At 37.0% G+C, this 16,554-nt stretch overlaps 1 protein-coding gene across 13 annotated transcripts in view; it reads right to left on the bottom strand.

Moving 5' to 3' along the window:
* The window catches only part of HDAC9 (histone deacetylase 9), a 457,669-nt gene that overhangs the window by 192,298 nt on the left and 248,817 nt on the right, over positions 1 to 16,554 (bottom strand). For 9 of the 13 annotated variants that reach the window (XM_074536959.1, XM_074536953.1, XM_074537003.1 and 6 more), the window contains 6 exons: positions 15,558 to 15,686; positions 13,574 to 13,689; positions 7,729 to 7,851; positions 6,117 to 6,164; positions 5,473 to 5,683; positions 4,850 to 5,067 (listed from right to left, as the gene is read on the bottom strand). In XM_074536959.1, the coding sequence (XP_074393060.1) occupies positions 4,850 to 5,067; positions 5,473 to 5,683; positions 6,117 to 6,164; positions 7,729 to 7,851; positions 13,574 to 13,689; positions 15,558 to 15,686 (845 nt within the window). The remainder of the gene's footprint in view (positions 1 to 4,849; positions 5,068 to 5,472; positions 5,684 to 6,116; positions 6,165 to 7,728; positions 7,852 to 13,573; positions 13,690 to 15,557; positions 15,687 to 16,554) is intronic. The other 4 variants (XM_026798640.2, XM_026798644.2, XM_026798633.2 and 1 more) reach the window with 1 other exon arrangement.

Raw genomic sequence — 16,554 nt, 5'->3', positions numbered from 1 at the left:
CTGCCATTTTCTCCTTTGAAGTTATATGCCCTTGTAAAATACAATGTTTTAAGTAAGACTTCTTTACAAAGAGACAAAATCATGAAGTCCTGCAGCAGCCAACCAATACATTTCCATCCTTGATTAATTGTTCTTTTTAAATTCATGACAGTCAAAACAACCTGGCACCTGCTTCCTGCTGTCACTGTTACTCATGTAGGACCAATATTTCTAAGGGATTTATTTATCTTTCAAAATTATTCTTCTGCATTATGGCTTAAACATTAGCTCTCAATAAAGGAGAAAATGCTCTGGGTGTGGTCCAGCTCCAAACAGACAACAGCTCCTTTTAGTTTTTTCCCAAATAATCCCCTGCTGTTACCAATATCTGAAAGATTATCTGTCACCTACAGAAGATGGTAGTCAGATTTGTAAGCTGCAAAGCCAGAACCTCAGTGTAATATGTTTAATGAAGCTAGATTGATTTGCTACTGCTGAACCTGGTCTTCCACCTTCCATTAAACATCATTCAGAAAAATGAATGATTATTCTGGGGTTAACTGTATCTTTTCAATTTTCCTACTGGTGATAAATAATAGTTCTATTTTTCCATCAACATAAATGTCTGTATTATTTTAAATTTTTTATTAAGAGATATTGGTAAACTGTGAACACCATCTAAGTACTAATGAATATTCACTTCCTATTTATTTTTTTACCTCACAGGCTCTCCTGGTCACCAATTCCCTATACAGAGATGCTTTAAACCAACCAACATGCTAGAATGAAAACTGAAATTCAGGTGTTTCTTATATAAACCTTAATATTATCCATATACCTCTCATACTTTAGAGCACATACCAACTACCCTATTATTCTACCCTTTACTTCTCCAATACAGAGAACTTTACAATGGAAAACAAATTGCCAAGATTACATCTTGGGTTCCTGCACTGATCAAATAAAATCTTGGCCCCAGTGAAGACTTCAGCTTCAGTAGAGGCAGGCCTTATTCATCATACGTGGCAAAAATAACTTCTAAAGACAGATGGCTTTGTTCATGTACTCTTCTTCACATTATGATTTCTGAAATTTTCTCGAACACACACTTCTGCTAGGGCTTTACATTTAAATTAGTTAAATCAAAATCCTAGGGTTTTTTCCCTGTAAGTGGCTGGGTCAAAGCTTTCTAGGTACGGATATACACAATAATATCAAGATTTTAAATTTTTTTCATGGTAGTAGTGGTCTTTTGGTATCCAATTGCACTAGTTTTAACTGGGGGTTTTGGACTTTGGTCTCCCTTTATTGAGCAGAATGAAGATCTGCAATGGTGATCAAAGGGTGTTATGAGGAAATAAGCTGTCATTTGGACAGAAGTATATTAAAGCTGACAATGGCAAAGCTGGTCTTCCTTCAGACAAGCTGAGTTCAGGTTACTTCACATTCATTATTAATTCTGGGACAAGGGTTTTTACCTACTTTTGGAAGAGATGTCAGCATTTGCAGAATGTTTTCAGAAGGTCAGTGTACTAGATCCCACAGGTATAAATGTCAGACTTCAGTGGAGACATATACCATTTCCCACATCAAAAGCCAGGCATCTGACAGCTGACCAGAAATAATCCATAGGGGATCTCCTCTTTTCTGGTAAGGACAGAGGCACACCTTTTGGCAATGATTTGTTTCTTTTCAGAATGTAAATGATCCAGGGGAATCCTTTACCTCTGACCTATGTTAGATTTTGCTTGTTATCACCCTCACAGCAGCACTGGCTTGCTGCAGAAGTGTATTATTTCCTCACAAAAAAAAAAAAAAAAGTGGGTTTTTTTGTTTTTTTTTAAATACAAGATAAATAAAAGAACAACAGGGTGAGGAAAAGGGGGTTCTCTTCCTCTTTTTGTTGTTGCACCTCTAAGTCAGTCAAAGAGATCAGTCCAAAACCAGATATCATGGAGTGCTGACACATGCCCTGGCATCTTATCTCAGGGCAAACACTCAAATTGTGGGTTCAGTTGAATACTAAAAACTTAAGTACTTGAAGACCTAATATAAGAAATAAAATCTTAAGGGAAATAGAAAACAAAAAAAGACATTAATTTGCTCTAAGATCTTGGTCAACTAGCATTTCACAGTCTTAAAAGTTTAAAATGGTCTTTTATTACCAAAACTTTTAGGGTCCTTGAGTATTCCTTATTAAATGAAACCTATGCATTTTCCATGACTGAAAAGGCAGGACTTATACCTCCATGCAGATTTCATTAAACAGCCCATGAATAGAAGAGTAAAGGACAGAACAACAGAAAAAAACAAGTTCATGTGCTCACTTGATACATGCCCAAAATTATCCAAAAAAAAAAATTTAGTCTCTTTCCTATCTGGTCTAGAATATCTGAAGTTTAAAGTTTCAAATAACTGTAACTCTGCTTTGCAGAGTTTGATTGTAAAGTTGTGCAAATTATGTAATGAAAAAATAACTTCAACTGTGAACAGAAGAAAGTTTTAAGACTGAAGAAAGTATATTCCACCACTCTAGCAGAGTTCAAAAACCTTATGTAGTCACTAAAGTTCAATCTGAACTTTCAGCTAAAAGGTTAAAGAAGACACCTTTAAATTCACTATTTAAAAGCTACTCCATTATTTGATCTTTTTTTTTTTCTCTCTCTCATCCATTGGCTACCTTTAAATTGCAGTTTATAAAAATCAGGTTTTGCAAGTACATAAGGAAGCCCCCTGGCTTTCGGTGTCCTTGTGGAGAACAGACATACGGTTAGAGCATTGAAATTTTTCAGTACTGTTCTTCAAAATGGTTCTTCTGAGCATGTAGAAGAATCTAGATGCTGCAAACTTTAAAGTCTGATAAAACACATGCATCCTCAGAAAACCCACTGCTTCTCTGGCTACAACATGATCTCATTCCTCCTCTGGCATTTGCTGCTCTGAGGAGTTACTGCGCTCCTGAAGTAGCCTGGTTGCTCTGGGAGAAGGAGTAAAGGAGACCAAGAATCTCGTGGGGCAGAGCAGGTTATGGAGGTTTGAGGCAGAGAGAGGCCCTAGGATAGGGCCACTCCCTGCATATGTATATGGAAAATACTGTACAGAATACCAGCTAGATTCACCAGTTTTGTCTCCTTCATAAAGAACCACGTGAGAATGAAGGCATATTTCAAGTATGAGAGGGAATTAGTCTCATTAGCGTGTATTTTTATTGTAGTTCAACTGAAAAGAAAAATCACTGAAACAAGCATTATGAACCAACTCCAATCTTTTTCCTTCTTTATGCCATCTATCTCTGGTAAGATGCAATGCATTCCTAGTCCTATGTGATTAGAAATATATGGTTATGTGCCTCAGGTTTCATTTTCACACTGGGGACAAATGCTCATAATGCCACATCACTTACTCCCAAATGCTATGGTAGAATTTATATCAATAACCATACTATCTAAGAAAAACACATCAGTGGGGTTCTTTGCTTTGTGAGGAATGCATGAATTGATGGGTTTGTAGTACAAAGACTCAGTACTTTAGCAGTTAAAAAGCCTTTTTAGACAATTGAGGGAAGGTGAAATATTTTCAAAACCTGAGGCTATGAGATATACATATGCCATCTTGATTAAACATATGGAATGCATACTCAAAGAAAAGCCAACTGGAGTCCTAGTTGAGTAATCAAAACACCCAAGCTGAGAGGGGTTAACATGCAAGGATCAGCTCTGAACTTTGAAGTTTTCTGGTCTTCATTTTTCCTAATTAAGACAAGATTTAATAACCCAACCACTGTACAAAGTATGTACTTAAACTCTAGGTTTGTTTCTAATTTTGTTGGGAATTCTTAGTAGATTCCAAAGAATCAGTAACCCCTGGGAAATTCACCCACTAAGTAAGGTGGATTGATTTTTTTTTTCTTAGGCACAAGAACGAAATGTCCACTTTTCATCTTTTCTTCTTTGACACTGCCTCTTATATATAGTTATTGAGTAACACTAAAACAAAAGACAAGTAAAGGTGTGTAATTAAATCTTTGTAATACTAGTGGAGCTTCAGTATACAAATTGTGGAAAGCTGTGTACTAAGTGCAGAAAAATGTTCTCCAAATAAAAACATGCAATTATTTGCATATCTTAATTTCAGATATGCAACTTGGTATCAAGGTAGCAACTTGATTATTTTGTAGAATTATTGCTTCCTGATAAATCTATTTAGAATCTGTTGTTCTTTGTTTATTAGTGGATAGTCCCTTTTCTTCTTTCCCTTGCCCCTGCTCAGAATAAGGTGTTACTGTACAGGGAATCTTGTACTATATGATTCAACTCTGTGTCAGACACTAGCAACAGGACATTTTTCTCTTTCTCCTTATATGGTCATTTTATATCACCATATAGGTAAAAAACTTTCATGCTACTCACAGAGAAAAGTCAGTTTGATAAATACTGATTAAAAATGTATCCAGATGTTTAGTAAGCTTCATATATAAACCCATCAATTTAATAAGCTGATTTGAGTTCAAATGAGTTATCTATTTATGCAGCATTCTAGTCCACAATAAGACAAGTTTTGATACAATTCAAAAGCAGCAAGTGGAGTCATTGCTGCAGCTCAGAAGTACACATCAATTTTAAAGACATAATTTATCATTCAACAGGAAAACACTTGTCAGGTAAAACGGTAAGCAACTCTATTTTGTTGAATTGCAGCCTATTTCAAAACCTTAAGATACATAAAAATGTATACACAACTATGCATAAACAAAAAAGATACTCTGGCAAAAGCCTCTCTATTGTCCACGATGACACTGTCACAATAACTAACTTCTGGTCTTAGTTTTCATCTTTAAATTTATTGGAAATTCTTTACTTTGGGAACTCACCTTATTCATGTGGATCTGCTGCTGGTACTGTTTCTGCTTTTCCAAAAATTGCTGATGTTGCTGCTGGATGACCAGCTGGGCCAAAGTACTCTGAGGAAGAGGAGCAGACTGCGTTCTGTTCAGTGGCCTGTGACGAGGCAGTTTGTGAGCAGCTCTTATGCCAGGTGAGACTCTCTCCTTTGCTGCTAAAGGAGACTGTGGATGAAGAGGAACCGCTCCTGCAAAACAGGGACATTTCACTCCCCTGTGAAAAACAACCAAATAATAGTTCTAACAGGGAAGAATGCTTTCAGTAAGAAGAGGGGTGTATATTGCACAACTCTGCATCTGCACTGATACAGTGGGACATGTATCACGTGCCTCGCCATGCTGGGAAGTTCAGCTGCTACAAAAGAATGTGATGAAGTAATCATTTTCTCTTTTCTGTAATCACTGAATTCTTTCAGGCTAACAGACTGGAACAGAATCACTAAAAGGGAAAACAAAGATGCTATCCTTTTTTCTTCCACCCTTCCACATTTCCCAAGGATGTGTGGTATTTGTATTATTGCATTTAGTTTAAACTGAACACAAATGTCATTAAAAACATCTTAAATTAGTATTTCTGGAGCTCTGATCATTACCGGTCACAAGAAGTTTTTGCTGTCTCATTTGTTCTTTCAGTAACAGATGCTGCAAGAGAGCTTGGTGGCTGCTGTTTGGCTTTCCCTCCATAGCGATGTGAGGATGAGTTGATGATGGAGGAATGTTTCCTCCATACTGTCCAGCCAAGGCCACTCCTTGTCTAAGTGGCGGGGTCTCCCCCTTCTGCTTTTCTTTGAATGACGACGAAGCCTGTCAAAAAACAACAGTATTGGTAACTGCTTCCCAGAGAAGTAAATGGCCATTTGTACCTCTGCTTGATTAGATGATCTCATGTCTTCATGAACACATACAGGAGAAAAGGTTAACATCCCTATCTCACACTTGGAGATGAAAAGGAAGAACATGCCAGTTAAATGTAACGCTGTGAGAAACTGAGTACTGAAACAAGTTGAAAAAAAAATCAGCACTAAAAGCCAAAGCATAAGGAATTACTAGTTAGAACATTATTAATGCAAGGACAGGAGCTATCCTTAAAATTCCTAAAGATCTTTGTGCAGCCTTCTGCACAGGAAACTAGAGGATCAAAGGAAATAGTTTGCATTGAGTTTGAAATAGGCAAGGCTTGGTTTTTCACATAACTTTCCATCACACAGCAAGCCAATCAACAAAACAAAATAGTTACCTGTAGAAGTGGGAAGCTATTACTTTTCCTGGAGCACTCCCTGACTCCCTGAAGGACAGCACAAATGCAAGTTTTAGCCTTTGCAAAATAAACTTATACAGTTAAACTCTCATCTAGGTGTGTAGCATTCTGAAGTGCCTTATAAATTGCACAGTTATTGATTTAAAGCTTTTGGAAGTTTTGGCCCGTCATAATTGCAAACGTACTTTATGTTACTTTGTTCTTTGCCTATTTAAAAAAAAAAATCTTGAAATAGTAGCTCAAGCAGAATAACAATTCTTACAGCAAGAATAATAACCTAACAGAAACATGCACATTGAGGCTTACAGATAACCACTTATGGTAAGTCATAGTAAAAACAGTATCTCTGATAATGTGAATTCCTTTAAATTCTAAAATAAGGTTTTCACCAATTTTTTTTTTTTTGGTGTATGCTTACTTCACACTGCTATCTCCCTCCCCTGAAAAACAAACACTAAAGTAAGCTTTACATTCAATTTGCAACTGCTTGTTCTAGTAACAGAAATAAACATTACTTGCATAACTCAATCCCTTTGTTTTTTCTAATGCCAAAAGTAATATTTGGTGCTAGACGGCCACATCAAAAGCTTATAAGATTTGAGTGAGCAAATGAAACATATTTTCATTTCTTTTTAATGTTATAAATTTACTTTGAAGCTAGTTGAAGCTAGTTATATTTTTGTGAAATGACTAAGAAATTTTTGATAATATCCTCTGAGAAAGTAAGCATTACTTTTCATTATGTTCAATTTTTCCATCCTTCAAAAACAATAATTTGCTAATATTTCTAGAGAACTGATTTCAGGCTTACATAATTTTCTTTGCGAGGTTCTGTACCTGATGTTAAAATGTTAGACTGCAGCAATACATTGCTGCTAAGAGCAGTAAATGTATTGAAAAAGCCATAAAATAACATGGAACTTTGACTTAAACTTCATTTAGCACTGGAATTAAGTAACATTATTACAAACCACTGCGGATTGTATAGATTTAAATTTTTTTTTTACCTTCGCTGAAACCTGTGCTTACAACCCCAGGTTCTTCATAGAAGTTACCAACTCCCATACTGTTGTATAGAACCACCACATATCAGTATTTTTACCTTGTTGTTATTATCATTGGAAAGCAGGTAAATTTTGACCTGCTGTAAATTTTGAAAGTAGCAAAATTATCAGGTATTTTACTGAGCTAGAGGAATACTACATTCTTCTCCTACAAAGTCCCAGCTCAGTTTAAGTCATTACTGGAATCTCATAAAAAAGTTAAAGGTAGAAATTATCATATTATTTAAATTATCATATAATTTAAATTTACTAAATAATCTCCTCATATACTTCTTGCCACATCTGAAATCTGTTATCTGGCATAAATGCAATGCAGGTGGCCTGTACTTAACTAAGATCCACACTGGCACTTGTTTATTTGAGATCAAGAATGAATATTGCTTTCAAGTTGCGCCCAATGCATAGAGAGGTCTGGTGCCTACTCTGAACTGCTTGTGTTGCAAAATGCTAAAAATATAAAGAAACAATCAGAAAGTAGGTTTTCTGGAAGCAAACGTATGCAGGAAGGCTTGAGACTGGTCACTTACACTGATTTGAGGTTGTATTGCTGGAAGTCCCAAGGTAATGTTGGGCAGAGAAGGGGACGTGTACAGACTCAACAAGTTCACTGATTCATCCTGTATCAAAAGGCGTTGCTGGGAAACCAGGTGCTGGAATAAAGGGGAAAACCAATGAAAGTTAATCTCCAAGCTTTTTACCTTCGTTATTTTATGCTTTTATCCCAATACACAGAAAGCCAATTATGTGCCAGTCCCTGGTTTGCAATCCAATGGAGTTCCAGACACAGAAAATTACTGTCCCTGTGAAAACACTGTTGATAGCTCTTTTCTAAAGAAAACAGCTGATATGTGTCTGTGATGATTCCTTAGTTAGTAAATCAAATTTCCATGGAAAGCTGAAATCTTGAGGATTCCTAGATCATCTTATCAACATCTCATCAACTCAACATCAGTTCTTCTCATCAACTGGACAGTCACTCCAACAATCTCAGTGGGAATTTATCCAGTGAATTCAGGATTATATCCAGCTGAATCATGAACAGGGATGTATTAAACCTTCACCACAGTTGTTATTACTTTAGCTGTAAGGTACAAAATTGGTTTTTAACTAGTCCATGTCTTTTGTTAGCCAGATTATCATATGAGTATGTTTCAGGCACATTATTTACTTCCATTAACATGGAAATTCTGTGTAGAAAGCAAGGCATCTGCCATTTAAAATAACAGACTCTCTCTCTCTCTGTCTGTCTGCATCTATACAAAACCAGCATCCTGTCATTCTTTGATAATGGGATACCCCTCACAGCTTTCCTAATCTGTTCAAGTTAAAATTTTTAACATTTCTTTTGAAGACTTGTGGTATAGTTTTCAAGGACATGGAACTGCCGATATATTTTTAATTACTATAAAATAAAAACAGACATTCTACAGAGATCACCCTTTTTATCTCCATAGATTAATTGGGAAGAAACATAAAAAGATTACCACATCAGGAATCTTTTTGAAGCCTTTGCCTTTCTGCTTGAACAGTGATATTTTTCAACATGTGGTCTAGTATAGTTGCTTGAATTATATTTTCTGTTTAACTCTTGCTTCCCTCCCAGAACTTTGACTCAATAAGAGCTACAAAGGTCTTATTAGACTTAGGAACTCTGGCATGATATGGTCCCCAAGGGAACAACATCCTTGAAAAAGAATACCCTGTGTAACAGTATGACACAGTGACTGCTTTCTTCCCAAACAAAAAGCATATGGGACTCCAATAATAGACCACCTCCAAGAGGGATACTGCACACTCGGGCTTTGACTAAAGTAAATATAATAACTTGTCAAGCATGTTGTGGGGAGCTGTAGATTTTCCCCCGGACAAACCTGGAATATCAATTAACTCCGTAAAATACTTCGTGCTAATACAATGCAACTTCAGACCATCAATGGAAAATGGTTAAGCACAAAAACACAGGATGTTATTCCAAAACATAACCTTCCTCATACAGTTTGTTTGGAGATACGACCTATCACTGAGACAATAACAGTAGAAGTCTTTCCCTGTAATTTTCTTTTGGTACCTAGGGAATGTCAACAGATAGCATAGGAAGCAAAGAAGCTCCACTTGTATATTACATTAATTCCTGGCTAACAGTGTCTTGCCTTGATAACATCCACCTTTGACCATGAACAAACTCAAGTATGGCTTTAGTATCAAAACTATGGAAATATTATGGAGGGAGTCAACAAATATTTAAGTGAAAAAGGACACTTTAATGTGCCTCCTAGAATATAATCAAATTTGTAGCAACTGCAGCATCGATACAAAGCCACTTGAAAGATTTATGTTTAATACTTGGTTTTTTGTATGCCACTATTACCTTCTAAGATCTGAATTAATCAAAACAACAGTGGCAGGATGTGTAGCAGTAAAACACACTAGCACACTAAGGTCAGGCATGATTGTTTGATCAGGCAGAAACAGTGATGTTATTTACCACAACAGTTTAATCTTGAAAAGGGGAGTTTATTAGTAAAAGCATCCTATTTTAATTTCTAATACTGATAATAATCTGTAATTTTCCTTTGGGTATGTGATTGATTTTCCAAAATATTTTCAGGTAATATTATCCTAAGCATCACTTTAACCTCATCTCCCAGAACAAATGTCCCACCTGCACAGATTAGGGTTCTCCGTGCATCACAGAATCCCAGAATGGGTAAGGTTCAAAGGGACCACTGGATGTCATCTAATCCAACTACCCAGAGGCAGAAATTTGTGATCCCAGCTGCAGCTTTTCTTTTTACACAGTCAACAACATCCTGCAATAGTGGCACACGTAGGAGCTGCCGAGAGAGTAATTTGGCAGCACCACAGCTAAGCTGTGTCCTTGGCAGACAGGGTGGTTTGGAGCTAAGCTGTGTCCTTGGCAGACAGGGTGGTTTGGACTGGCACCTAAATTATCCCAAAGAGAAACATGTCCTACTTGCTCCCCAACGTACCCACTCCTTGGGTCCATAGATCCTGCTCACTGATGCTTAAAATAGCTGTCAACAGAGTTATCCTCTTTCTTAAAATAGAGTACAAGAACTCAGTGTAACAGAGCATGATGATCCACAAGTAACCATGAGCAACCATGCTTTGGTTGTGCTGTGGGACCTGCTGAGAAGCAGGAACACCTTTGTGTGCATGTTTATATGAACATTTATAGATTACAAGGGGAAGACAAAATAGTTTTGCTTTAATACTTGTCAGTTATGGAGCTAATTGTCACAGCTTTCAATATTCACAATCACTTACACTTGTCTTTCTTGAGGCTTTTGGCTCAAGAAAAGGCTTTGAAAAAATTCATTTAGACTCACTTCACATACACCTGACACAAACCTCATCAGCTGGTCACAAACCTACACATTTTTCCACTGGCTTCTTACAAAGATCACCTCAAGGAGGTGAGTATTAAAAGCATGGGGCTGTGGAGTTTTACTAAACAAATATGTGTTTATCTGTCACATACATAATTTATGTCTCCTGTATAATCAAGTGTTATTCTAGGAAATACTGATTTCCAAATCACAAATAGAAGAAAGAAATTGATCTGAAGCTCAGTTACATCAACTGGAAACTTTCCATTGCCTTCAATGGCTTTTGACCAGACCGTGAATGCCTAAAATTAATCATTTCACATGACTAAAGCAGGTTGTCCCTCTGAACTCAAGGGACATGCTGTGCAGGGGCTCAATTCTGCTTGCATTTCTTGGGCAAGTAAGATTTAGCCCCAGCACAGCAGGTGACCTGAAAGAGCATGGCATGCTACAGGAGACAAATAGCTACTGCGGTGAACCTTGATGATACTGGAGACAACTGTGCCTAATAAAAACAGGATTTTATTTATAAGGTGCAATTAAAATCCTGAGTTCAACTTTCAAGTTTCGTATAATGAGATCAGTGTTTTAACAAATGGTAGTGAAAGCACCATTAAGGGAACTGTGATAGTAAAAGATTATCTGCAAAGCTGCAGCATGTGCAGTGCACCTTTGTTCATTCAAAAAATTGTAACCGTCTACCCACGAGACTGTCTGCTCCAGAGAGTAAACCACTTAAAAGTCTCACTATTCCAGTGGATGTGGTAAAAATACTTTAAAAATCTGTTTCATTACTGATAATGCTCTAATTTTGTCCCTGCACTGGAGAGTAATCATTTACGGTACTGACTCATGCTTTACTGGTAAATGACTCTGTCATAGCAACCTGTTTTTCCCCTGCAAAAAGTGTTTAATTTGCTGCCATGAAAACCACAGCCATCCACCCACTCAGATATGAGCACAACACTTACTGCAAATGTCACAACAACGATTATGAAACAACAGCCATGTGAGTCATACGGGATTGCAGAAAAACAAGTGATATTTTGGGTGATTTTGGAACACTCAACCTATTATTAGAAACTTCTGTACTTTGTGAATTGGATTAAAAATTGATTAGCTGTATAGCCTTTGAGAGCTGGCTAACACTGAACTAGGAAAGAGATATGTAGGAGTTTGGCTGCTGTTAAACTACCAAAGAAAATCCCACTGAAATAAGAATCACTGAAGCTGAGATTTATGGAAAATGTTTGAACCCACAGGACCACAGTACTGAGAGTCAAGTAACCAGAGAGGTAAAGAAATCCCCAACTGAATCCAGAAGTAGAAGTCTGTAGTTTCAGCTTCTTAGCACATTTCACCAAGTGAAGTGACCAAAGCCAGCATACAGAGCTCAACTTCTAAAGGAATGTTTTAGGCTTCTTTGAACATCTTTGAATGAATGTTGGGGTTATAATTTTTTATGTCTGGCAAAGAAGTGGCAAATAATATGCAATGTAATGTTCTACTAGCAAACAGAATGTAGCTGCTGGTTCTTGCTACAACCTTTCCAAATCTCCCCAGAGACCATCAGCCTGACCAGCCTGTATGTATCTCTGATGGTGCAAGTGTCCAGAAACTGCAACATGCAAAGTCATGAGCACCATGTATCAGTCTGAGACATTACTGCCCTTCCATTTTGTAGAATCCTCAAGTCAGTAAAAGATACAATTGGATAAGATTTCCTGTTTCATACAGCACATAATAACACCCACATATTACCCAAAATATTATCTAAAACATTGCCAGTAGTAAAACACACAACTTAATTCCACTGATCTAGGTAGGATCTGATCTAATCCTAATGATGGATCTTACTCTGCATCATTTAAATTTCTTTGCAATCACACATGGGGGGCTATGAGACAAGACCACATGTTAGCCATCAATGCAATTTTTTTTTCTTTTTGGTTACGGGCCAGAGAGAGGCTACTAATCAGTGTGCAGAGGTCACCCACCTGCCCCCTGGATCATAGTTCACACACACAATTAATTCATTATGGGGAAAAGTCACTGCTGGAGGTTGAACTGCCCATTCCAGGGTTTTTTTTAGGTGAATGTCCTGCCACTGACCTGGAGAAATAGCTTCATTAACTAAAACTCTGTTGAATCACATTTTCTTATGCAATTTTTCTAACATAAACAGCACAAACCAACAATTAATAGAAAACCTTGCCATCAAAGCAGGAACTGTGGTAAGTATAGGCTGGATATTGTATATTGTGGAATTTGAGCCTCTCTTAGTCAAATTAGTTTACTGTCCCTTTACAATATTGCCCTGGGAAGCATGACTTGGGCATGTCGTCTGTGCTAAATGAGGTTTATCACAACTGATTTACCATCTGCATTCCTGTTGTTATAGGCACGTACGTGTGAAACAGAATAAGGAGTAGTTAAGATTCCTTCCGTTTACAATCTCACTTTACAAAACAAGTGTTCAAGAACTCTGGCATGACATTTACAGTGTTAAGTATTGCCCTGATAAGGACACTGAGATACAGTAAAATAAAAGGGAGATATGGCAAGGATTGAGTCACCTAACTCCAATACTGTGATTAAAGAACTCTACTTCAGCATTTATCTGAACCCAGCACCACCTTAGGTCTTATGTGTTAGGATCACCAATGCCTAAACCACTGTTCTGTACGCAAGAGTTCTCTATCAGCATTCAGCACTGAGCACCTCTTTCAGGTCATCCCAGAAAGTAATATTCTGTAACCAAGTTCCTTTCACAGCTCCTGCCACTCTTCCAGTAGCAATACTGCTGCTTTTTCCTGAACTTTTGTTACCATAGAGTCTTCTGATACATAGATGCATCTATGCATCTCATACATAAAGCTGTTATCACATATATAACATACTGATGTCAGCCTGTAGTGTCCTGGTATCCCAATTACTCTGCTAGTGAGTATAATCAAATCAAATTTTCTATCTTCTTCAGTCGAGAAACCTGAGAAATTATCTACTCACTAATGAGTCTTACCTCAGCTTGAATGTTAGATGGCAAAACTGAGGTTTCATTTTCTGTTGCACTGCTGGTCGGACCATTGCTTGGGGAACTGGGACCTGATCCAGGGGAGCTGCTACTGACTGAGGATTCTGAAAAACAGATCAAACATACACAAATTTCACTCTGCAAAGGCACATATAATCTTGATTAATTATATGATCTTTATAGCATAGGGGTTTTTTTGCTGTTGAAAAATATCTATTGGTTACACTTTTTACTTACATTAAAGACTCTTGATTCAACTTCCATTTCTTTGGTTTTCTTTTTACAACTAAGAAGGAAAGATACTCTTGATCTTTCCCCTTCTAATCTGTCTGTGTCACATAAGAAGAATTTAGTATTTGTTTTTCCCACAAAGATGGTTATAATACTCAGTATCAGGCAGAGACACTGACACAGAGCTTGTAATGAGTAAAGAAAAGAAACTCTTTCTTTCTCAATTGCAGAGTCCTGGCTCTGTGAGAGATGAGGCCTACTGCCATCCTTTCTGTCTAGGAAGGGGATGAGCCCATTGTGGACCCATCATTACATACACAAGTACTAATAGCAAAATACACACCTTCATTACATCTTTGGTACAAATATGAACAAATATTTACAGTATGCAAAGACATTAAAACAGGATTTGAAAAGCTGCATGCTATCTTGACTTAAAATGTCCCAAGTTCTGTCTAAGACAAAGGGAGAGAGGATGACCTAACTGTATGCTGTTGTATTGAGTTATTCTAATTCTACACTGATATAAACTATATATATGTAATGGAACCAGCTAAGGTTAAAGATTGAAGAGTAACCCACTAGGGGAATTAACCCTCTTTCAAGGGACAGCTTTCAAATTAAAGTGTTCAAGAGGTTGAAGAAATTATTATCTAAATGTGGCAGCAAATATTCTACAGCTACTTCTTTGCTTATTTACTCTCTATGCCTTAGTTCATATGCAAAATTATGTTTTCACTTTGACTGAATCACAGGAGGCTTCCTAGCCGTTACTTGGATCTCTTACTCTTTGATTTACTGAAGTGACTCCATACCCAGCTACACTAACTGGCCATGTAGAAGCTCTTGCATTGTATTTTCAATCTGTATCAGAGAAGCAGAGACACACAAAGTTATTCTTTTTTCTCATTTTTTAAAAATTAAAATAGCATTTTTTGCATAAATAGGCATTTAAATGAGCGGCCATTTTCAGTTGAGAGAATAAAAAGCAAGCGGAAAAAGATTTCAGGTAACAGTGTTTAACCAGGGTTATGGAAGGTCTGAAATATCATATAGCCAATATTAATAATTGTCACAGCAATCTGAAAGGCTTCAAGTTATTGTCAGAGCTAGGAAGAGAAGACTTCTATTTTAATGTTTCTGCTCTTTCAGTGGCATCAGGAAAAGACCTCAAGTGATAACTATTTTACTTTACATCTTATTCGTAAGTGTGCAAACTAAAAAAATCAGTTAAAATTAAGGAAGTGGATATCAAGAATCTCATAGAGGCTTCAGTAAATGGAATTAGTAAATTAGCTGTAGAAAATAATAATCTGGAAATAATTTATCAGAAAAATACTTTATTTAGTAACTTTCATGCTTATATTTCCATCTCTGTTCCAGTTTCACACATGACATACTGTGTAAAGTTGTCACAAGAATTGCACATACAGGGAAACCAATGTGTTTATTCAAGTTGTATTTTAATTCCATCTTGGTGTGACATAATTCTGATATATCAAGTGAATTCAGATATGTGTCTTATAGACCAGTAATAGTTGATTGCATAAAGATATGGCCTGATCACCTGAAAAAGCCACAAATCCACTAAGTATCAATGCAAAGTCAAAGCAAGAATGGTCAGGATGAAGCCAAATACTGCAAATGCTCATTTGATTTAGCAAACAGTTTCAGTTTTGAAGTACCACCACTATTCTGCGAGCTGTGGCATCTGATCCAGAATTTCCCCATCCTTACTCACCAGTCACCTCGAAAAGACGCTTCTTGAATGAACTGACATTTCCATCCTTCCTCCTGAGCAAAGGACTGCTTCTCCTTTCTGTCACCTTTTGTTTTAATCTTGAACGTACCTTCAAGTTGGGCTCTGAAGCTGCAAATGAAGAGAAGAAAATATGTGACTACATATTTTCCCAATTCCTGGCTTGCGTCAGACACCACTGACCCTGCAGGACCTCATCTGGTCCAAGGAGGGCTTGGAGGAAGAGATTTTACTGGCCAACCTTCTCAGTCATCCTGCTGCTCCTCATACAACTTCATTTCAGATTGCAAGCTGGGAAAGAGAGCTGAAGTGCTTGGGATCCTAGCATTTTTCTCATTCCATTGCAACTTTGAAGTTGCCCATTAATTATTGTTACTACCATATGTATTAATAATAAATGAATGCAAATTTAATTTACTTTATTTTTATCTCTCTTGTAGGTGAAAACTTGGAAAACACATATTGGAACTTGGAACGCTATAACCGGATTAAGGTTAATTGCAGAAACAGAGATTAGCCTCCACTGGTGCCTTTTGATTTCTCTGAGAAATATAAATTACGACAAGCCCTGCTGGCAGAACATTTCTTGGTCAGCAGTTTTAGGCCCAGAACTTTAGTGTTTTCTGAGTAACACACCAAACAACTAGATTTATGACGGTGTCCTAAGAACATTTACAGAGAAAAATATATGCTCTGAAAATGAAGAAGTAGAGTTGATTCCAGAAAACCTAGGATTATATTTAATGCACCTTGGGCAAGTTCCACCTTTGTTTCCTTAATGGATACAGTCTTTTCATATGAAGGCCAGCTCTGCTGCACTTTTTATTTTATAGGATTTTTAGCACAATGAAGTGTTTCATGTAGTCATTGATTTGTTCATCAAATAAACAGACTGCTATCAAACAGACTGCTAAGAGCTAGTGAAAGGAAATTGTGCAAGTGAATTTGTTTAAATTTCCCTTTCTGGAACTGAGGGTTG

The sequence above is a fragment of the Zonotrichia albicollis genome, chromosome 1 (genome assembly GCF_047830755.1).
Source record: "Zonotrichia albicollis isolate bZonAlb1 chromosome 1, bZonAlb1.hap1, whole genome shotgun sequence".
Lineage (NCBI taxonomy): Eukaryota > Metazoa > Chordata > Aves > Passeriformes > Passerellidae > Zonotrichia > Zonotrichia albicollis.
Note: the sequence above shows the minus strand (reverse complement) of the source record. Positions and strands in the feature narration are given on the sequence as shown.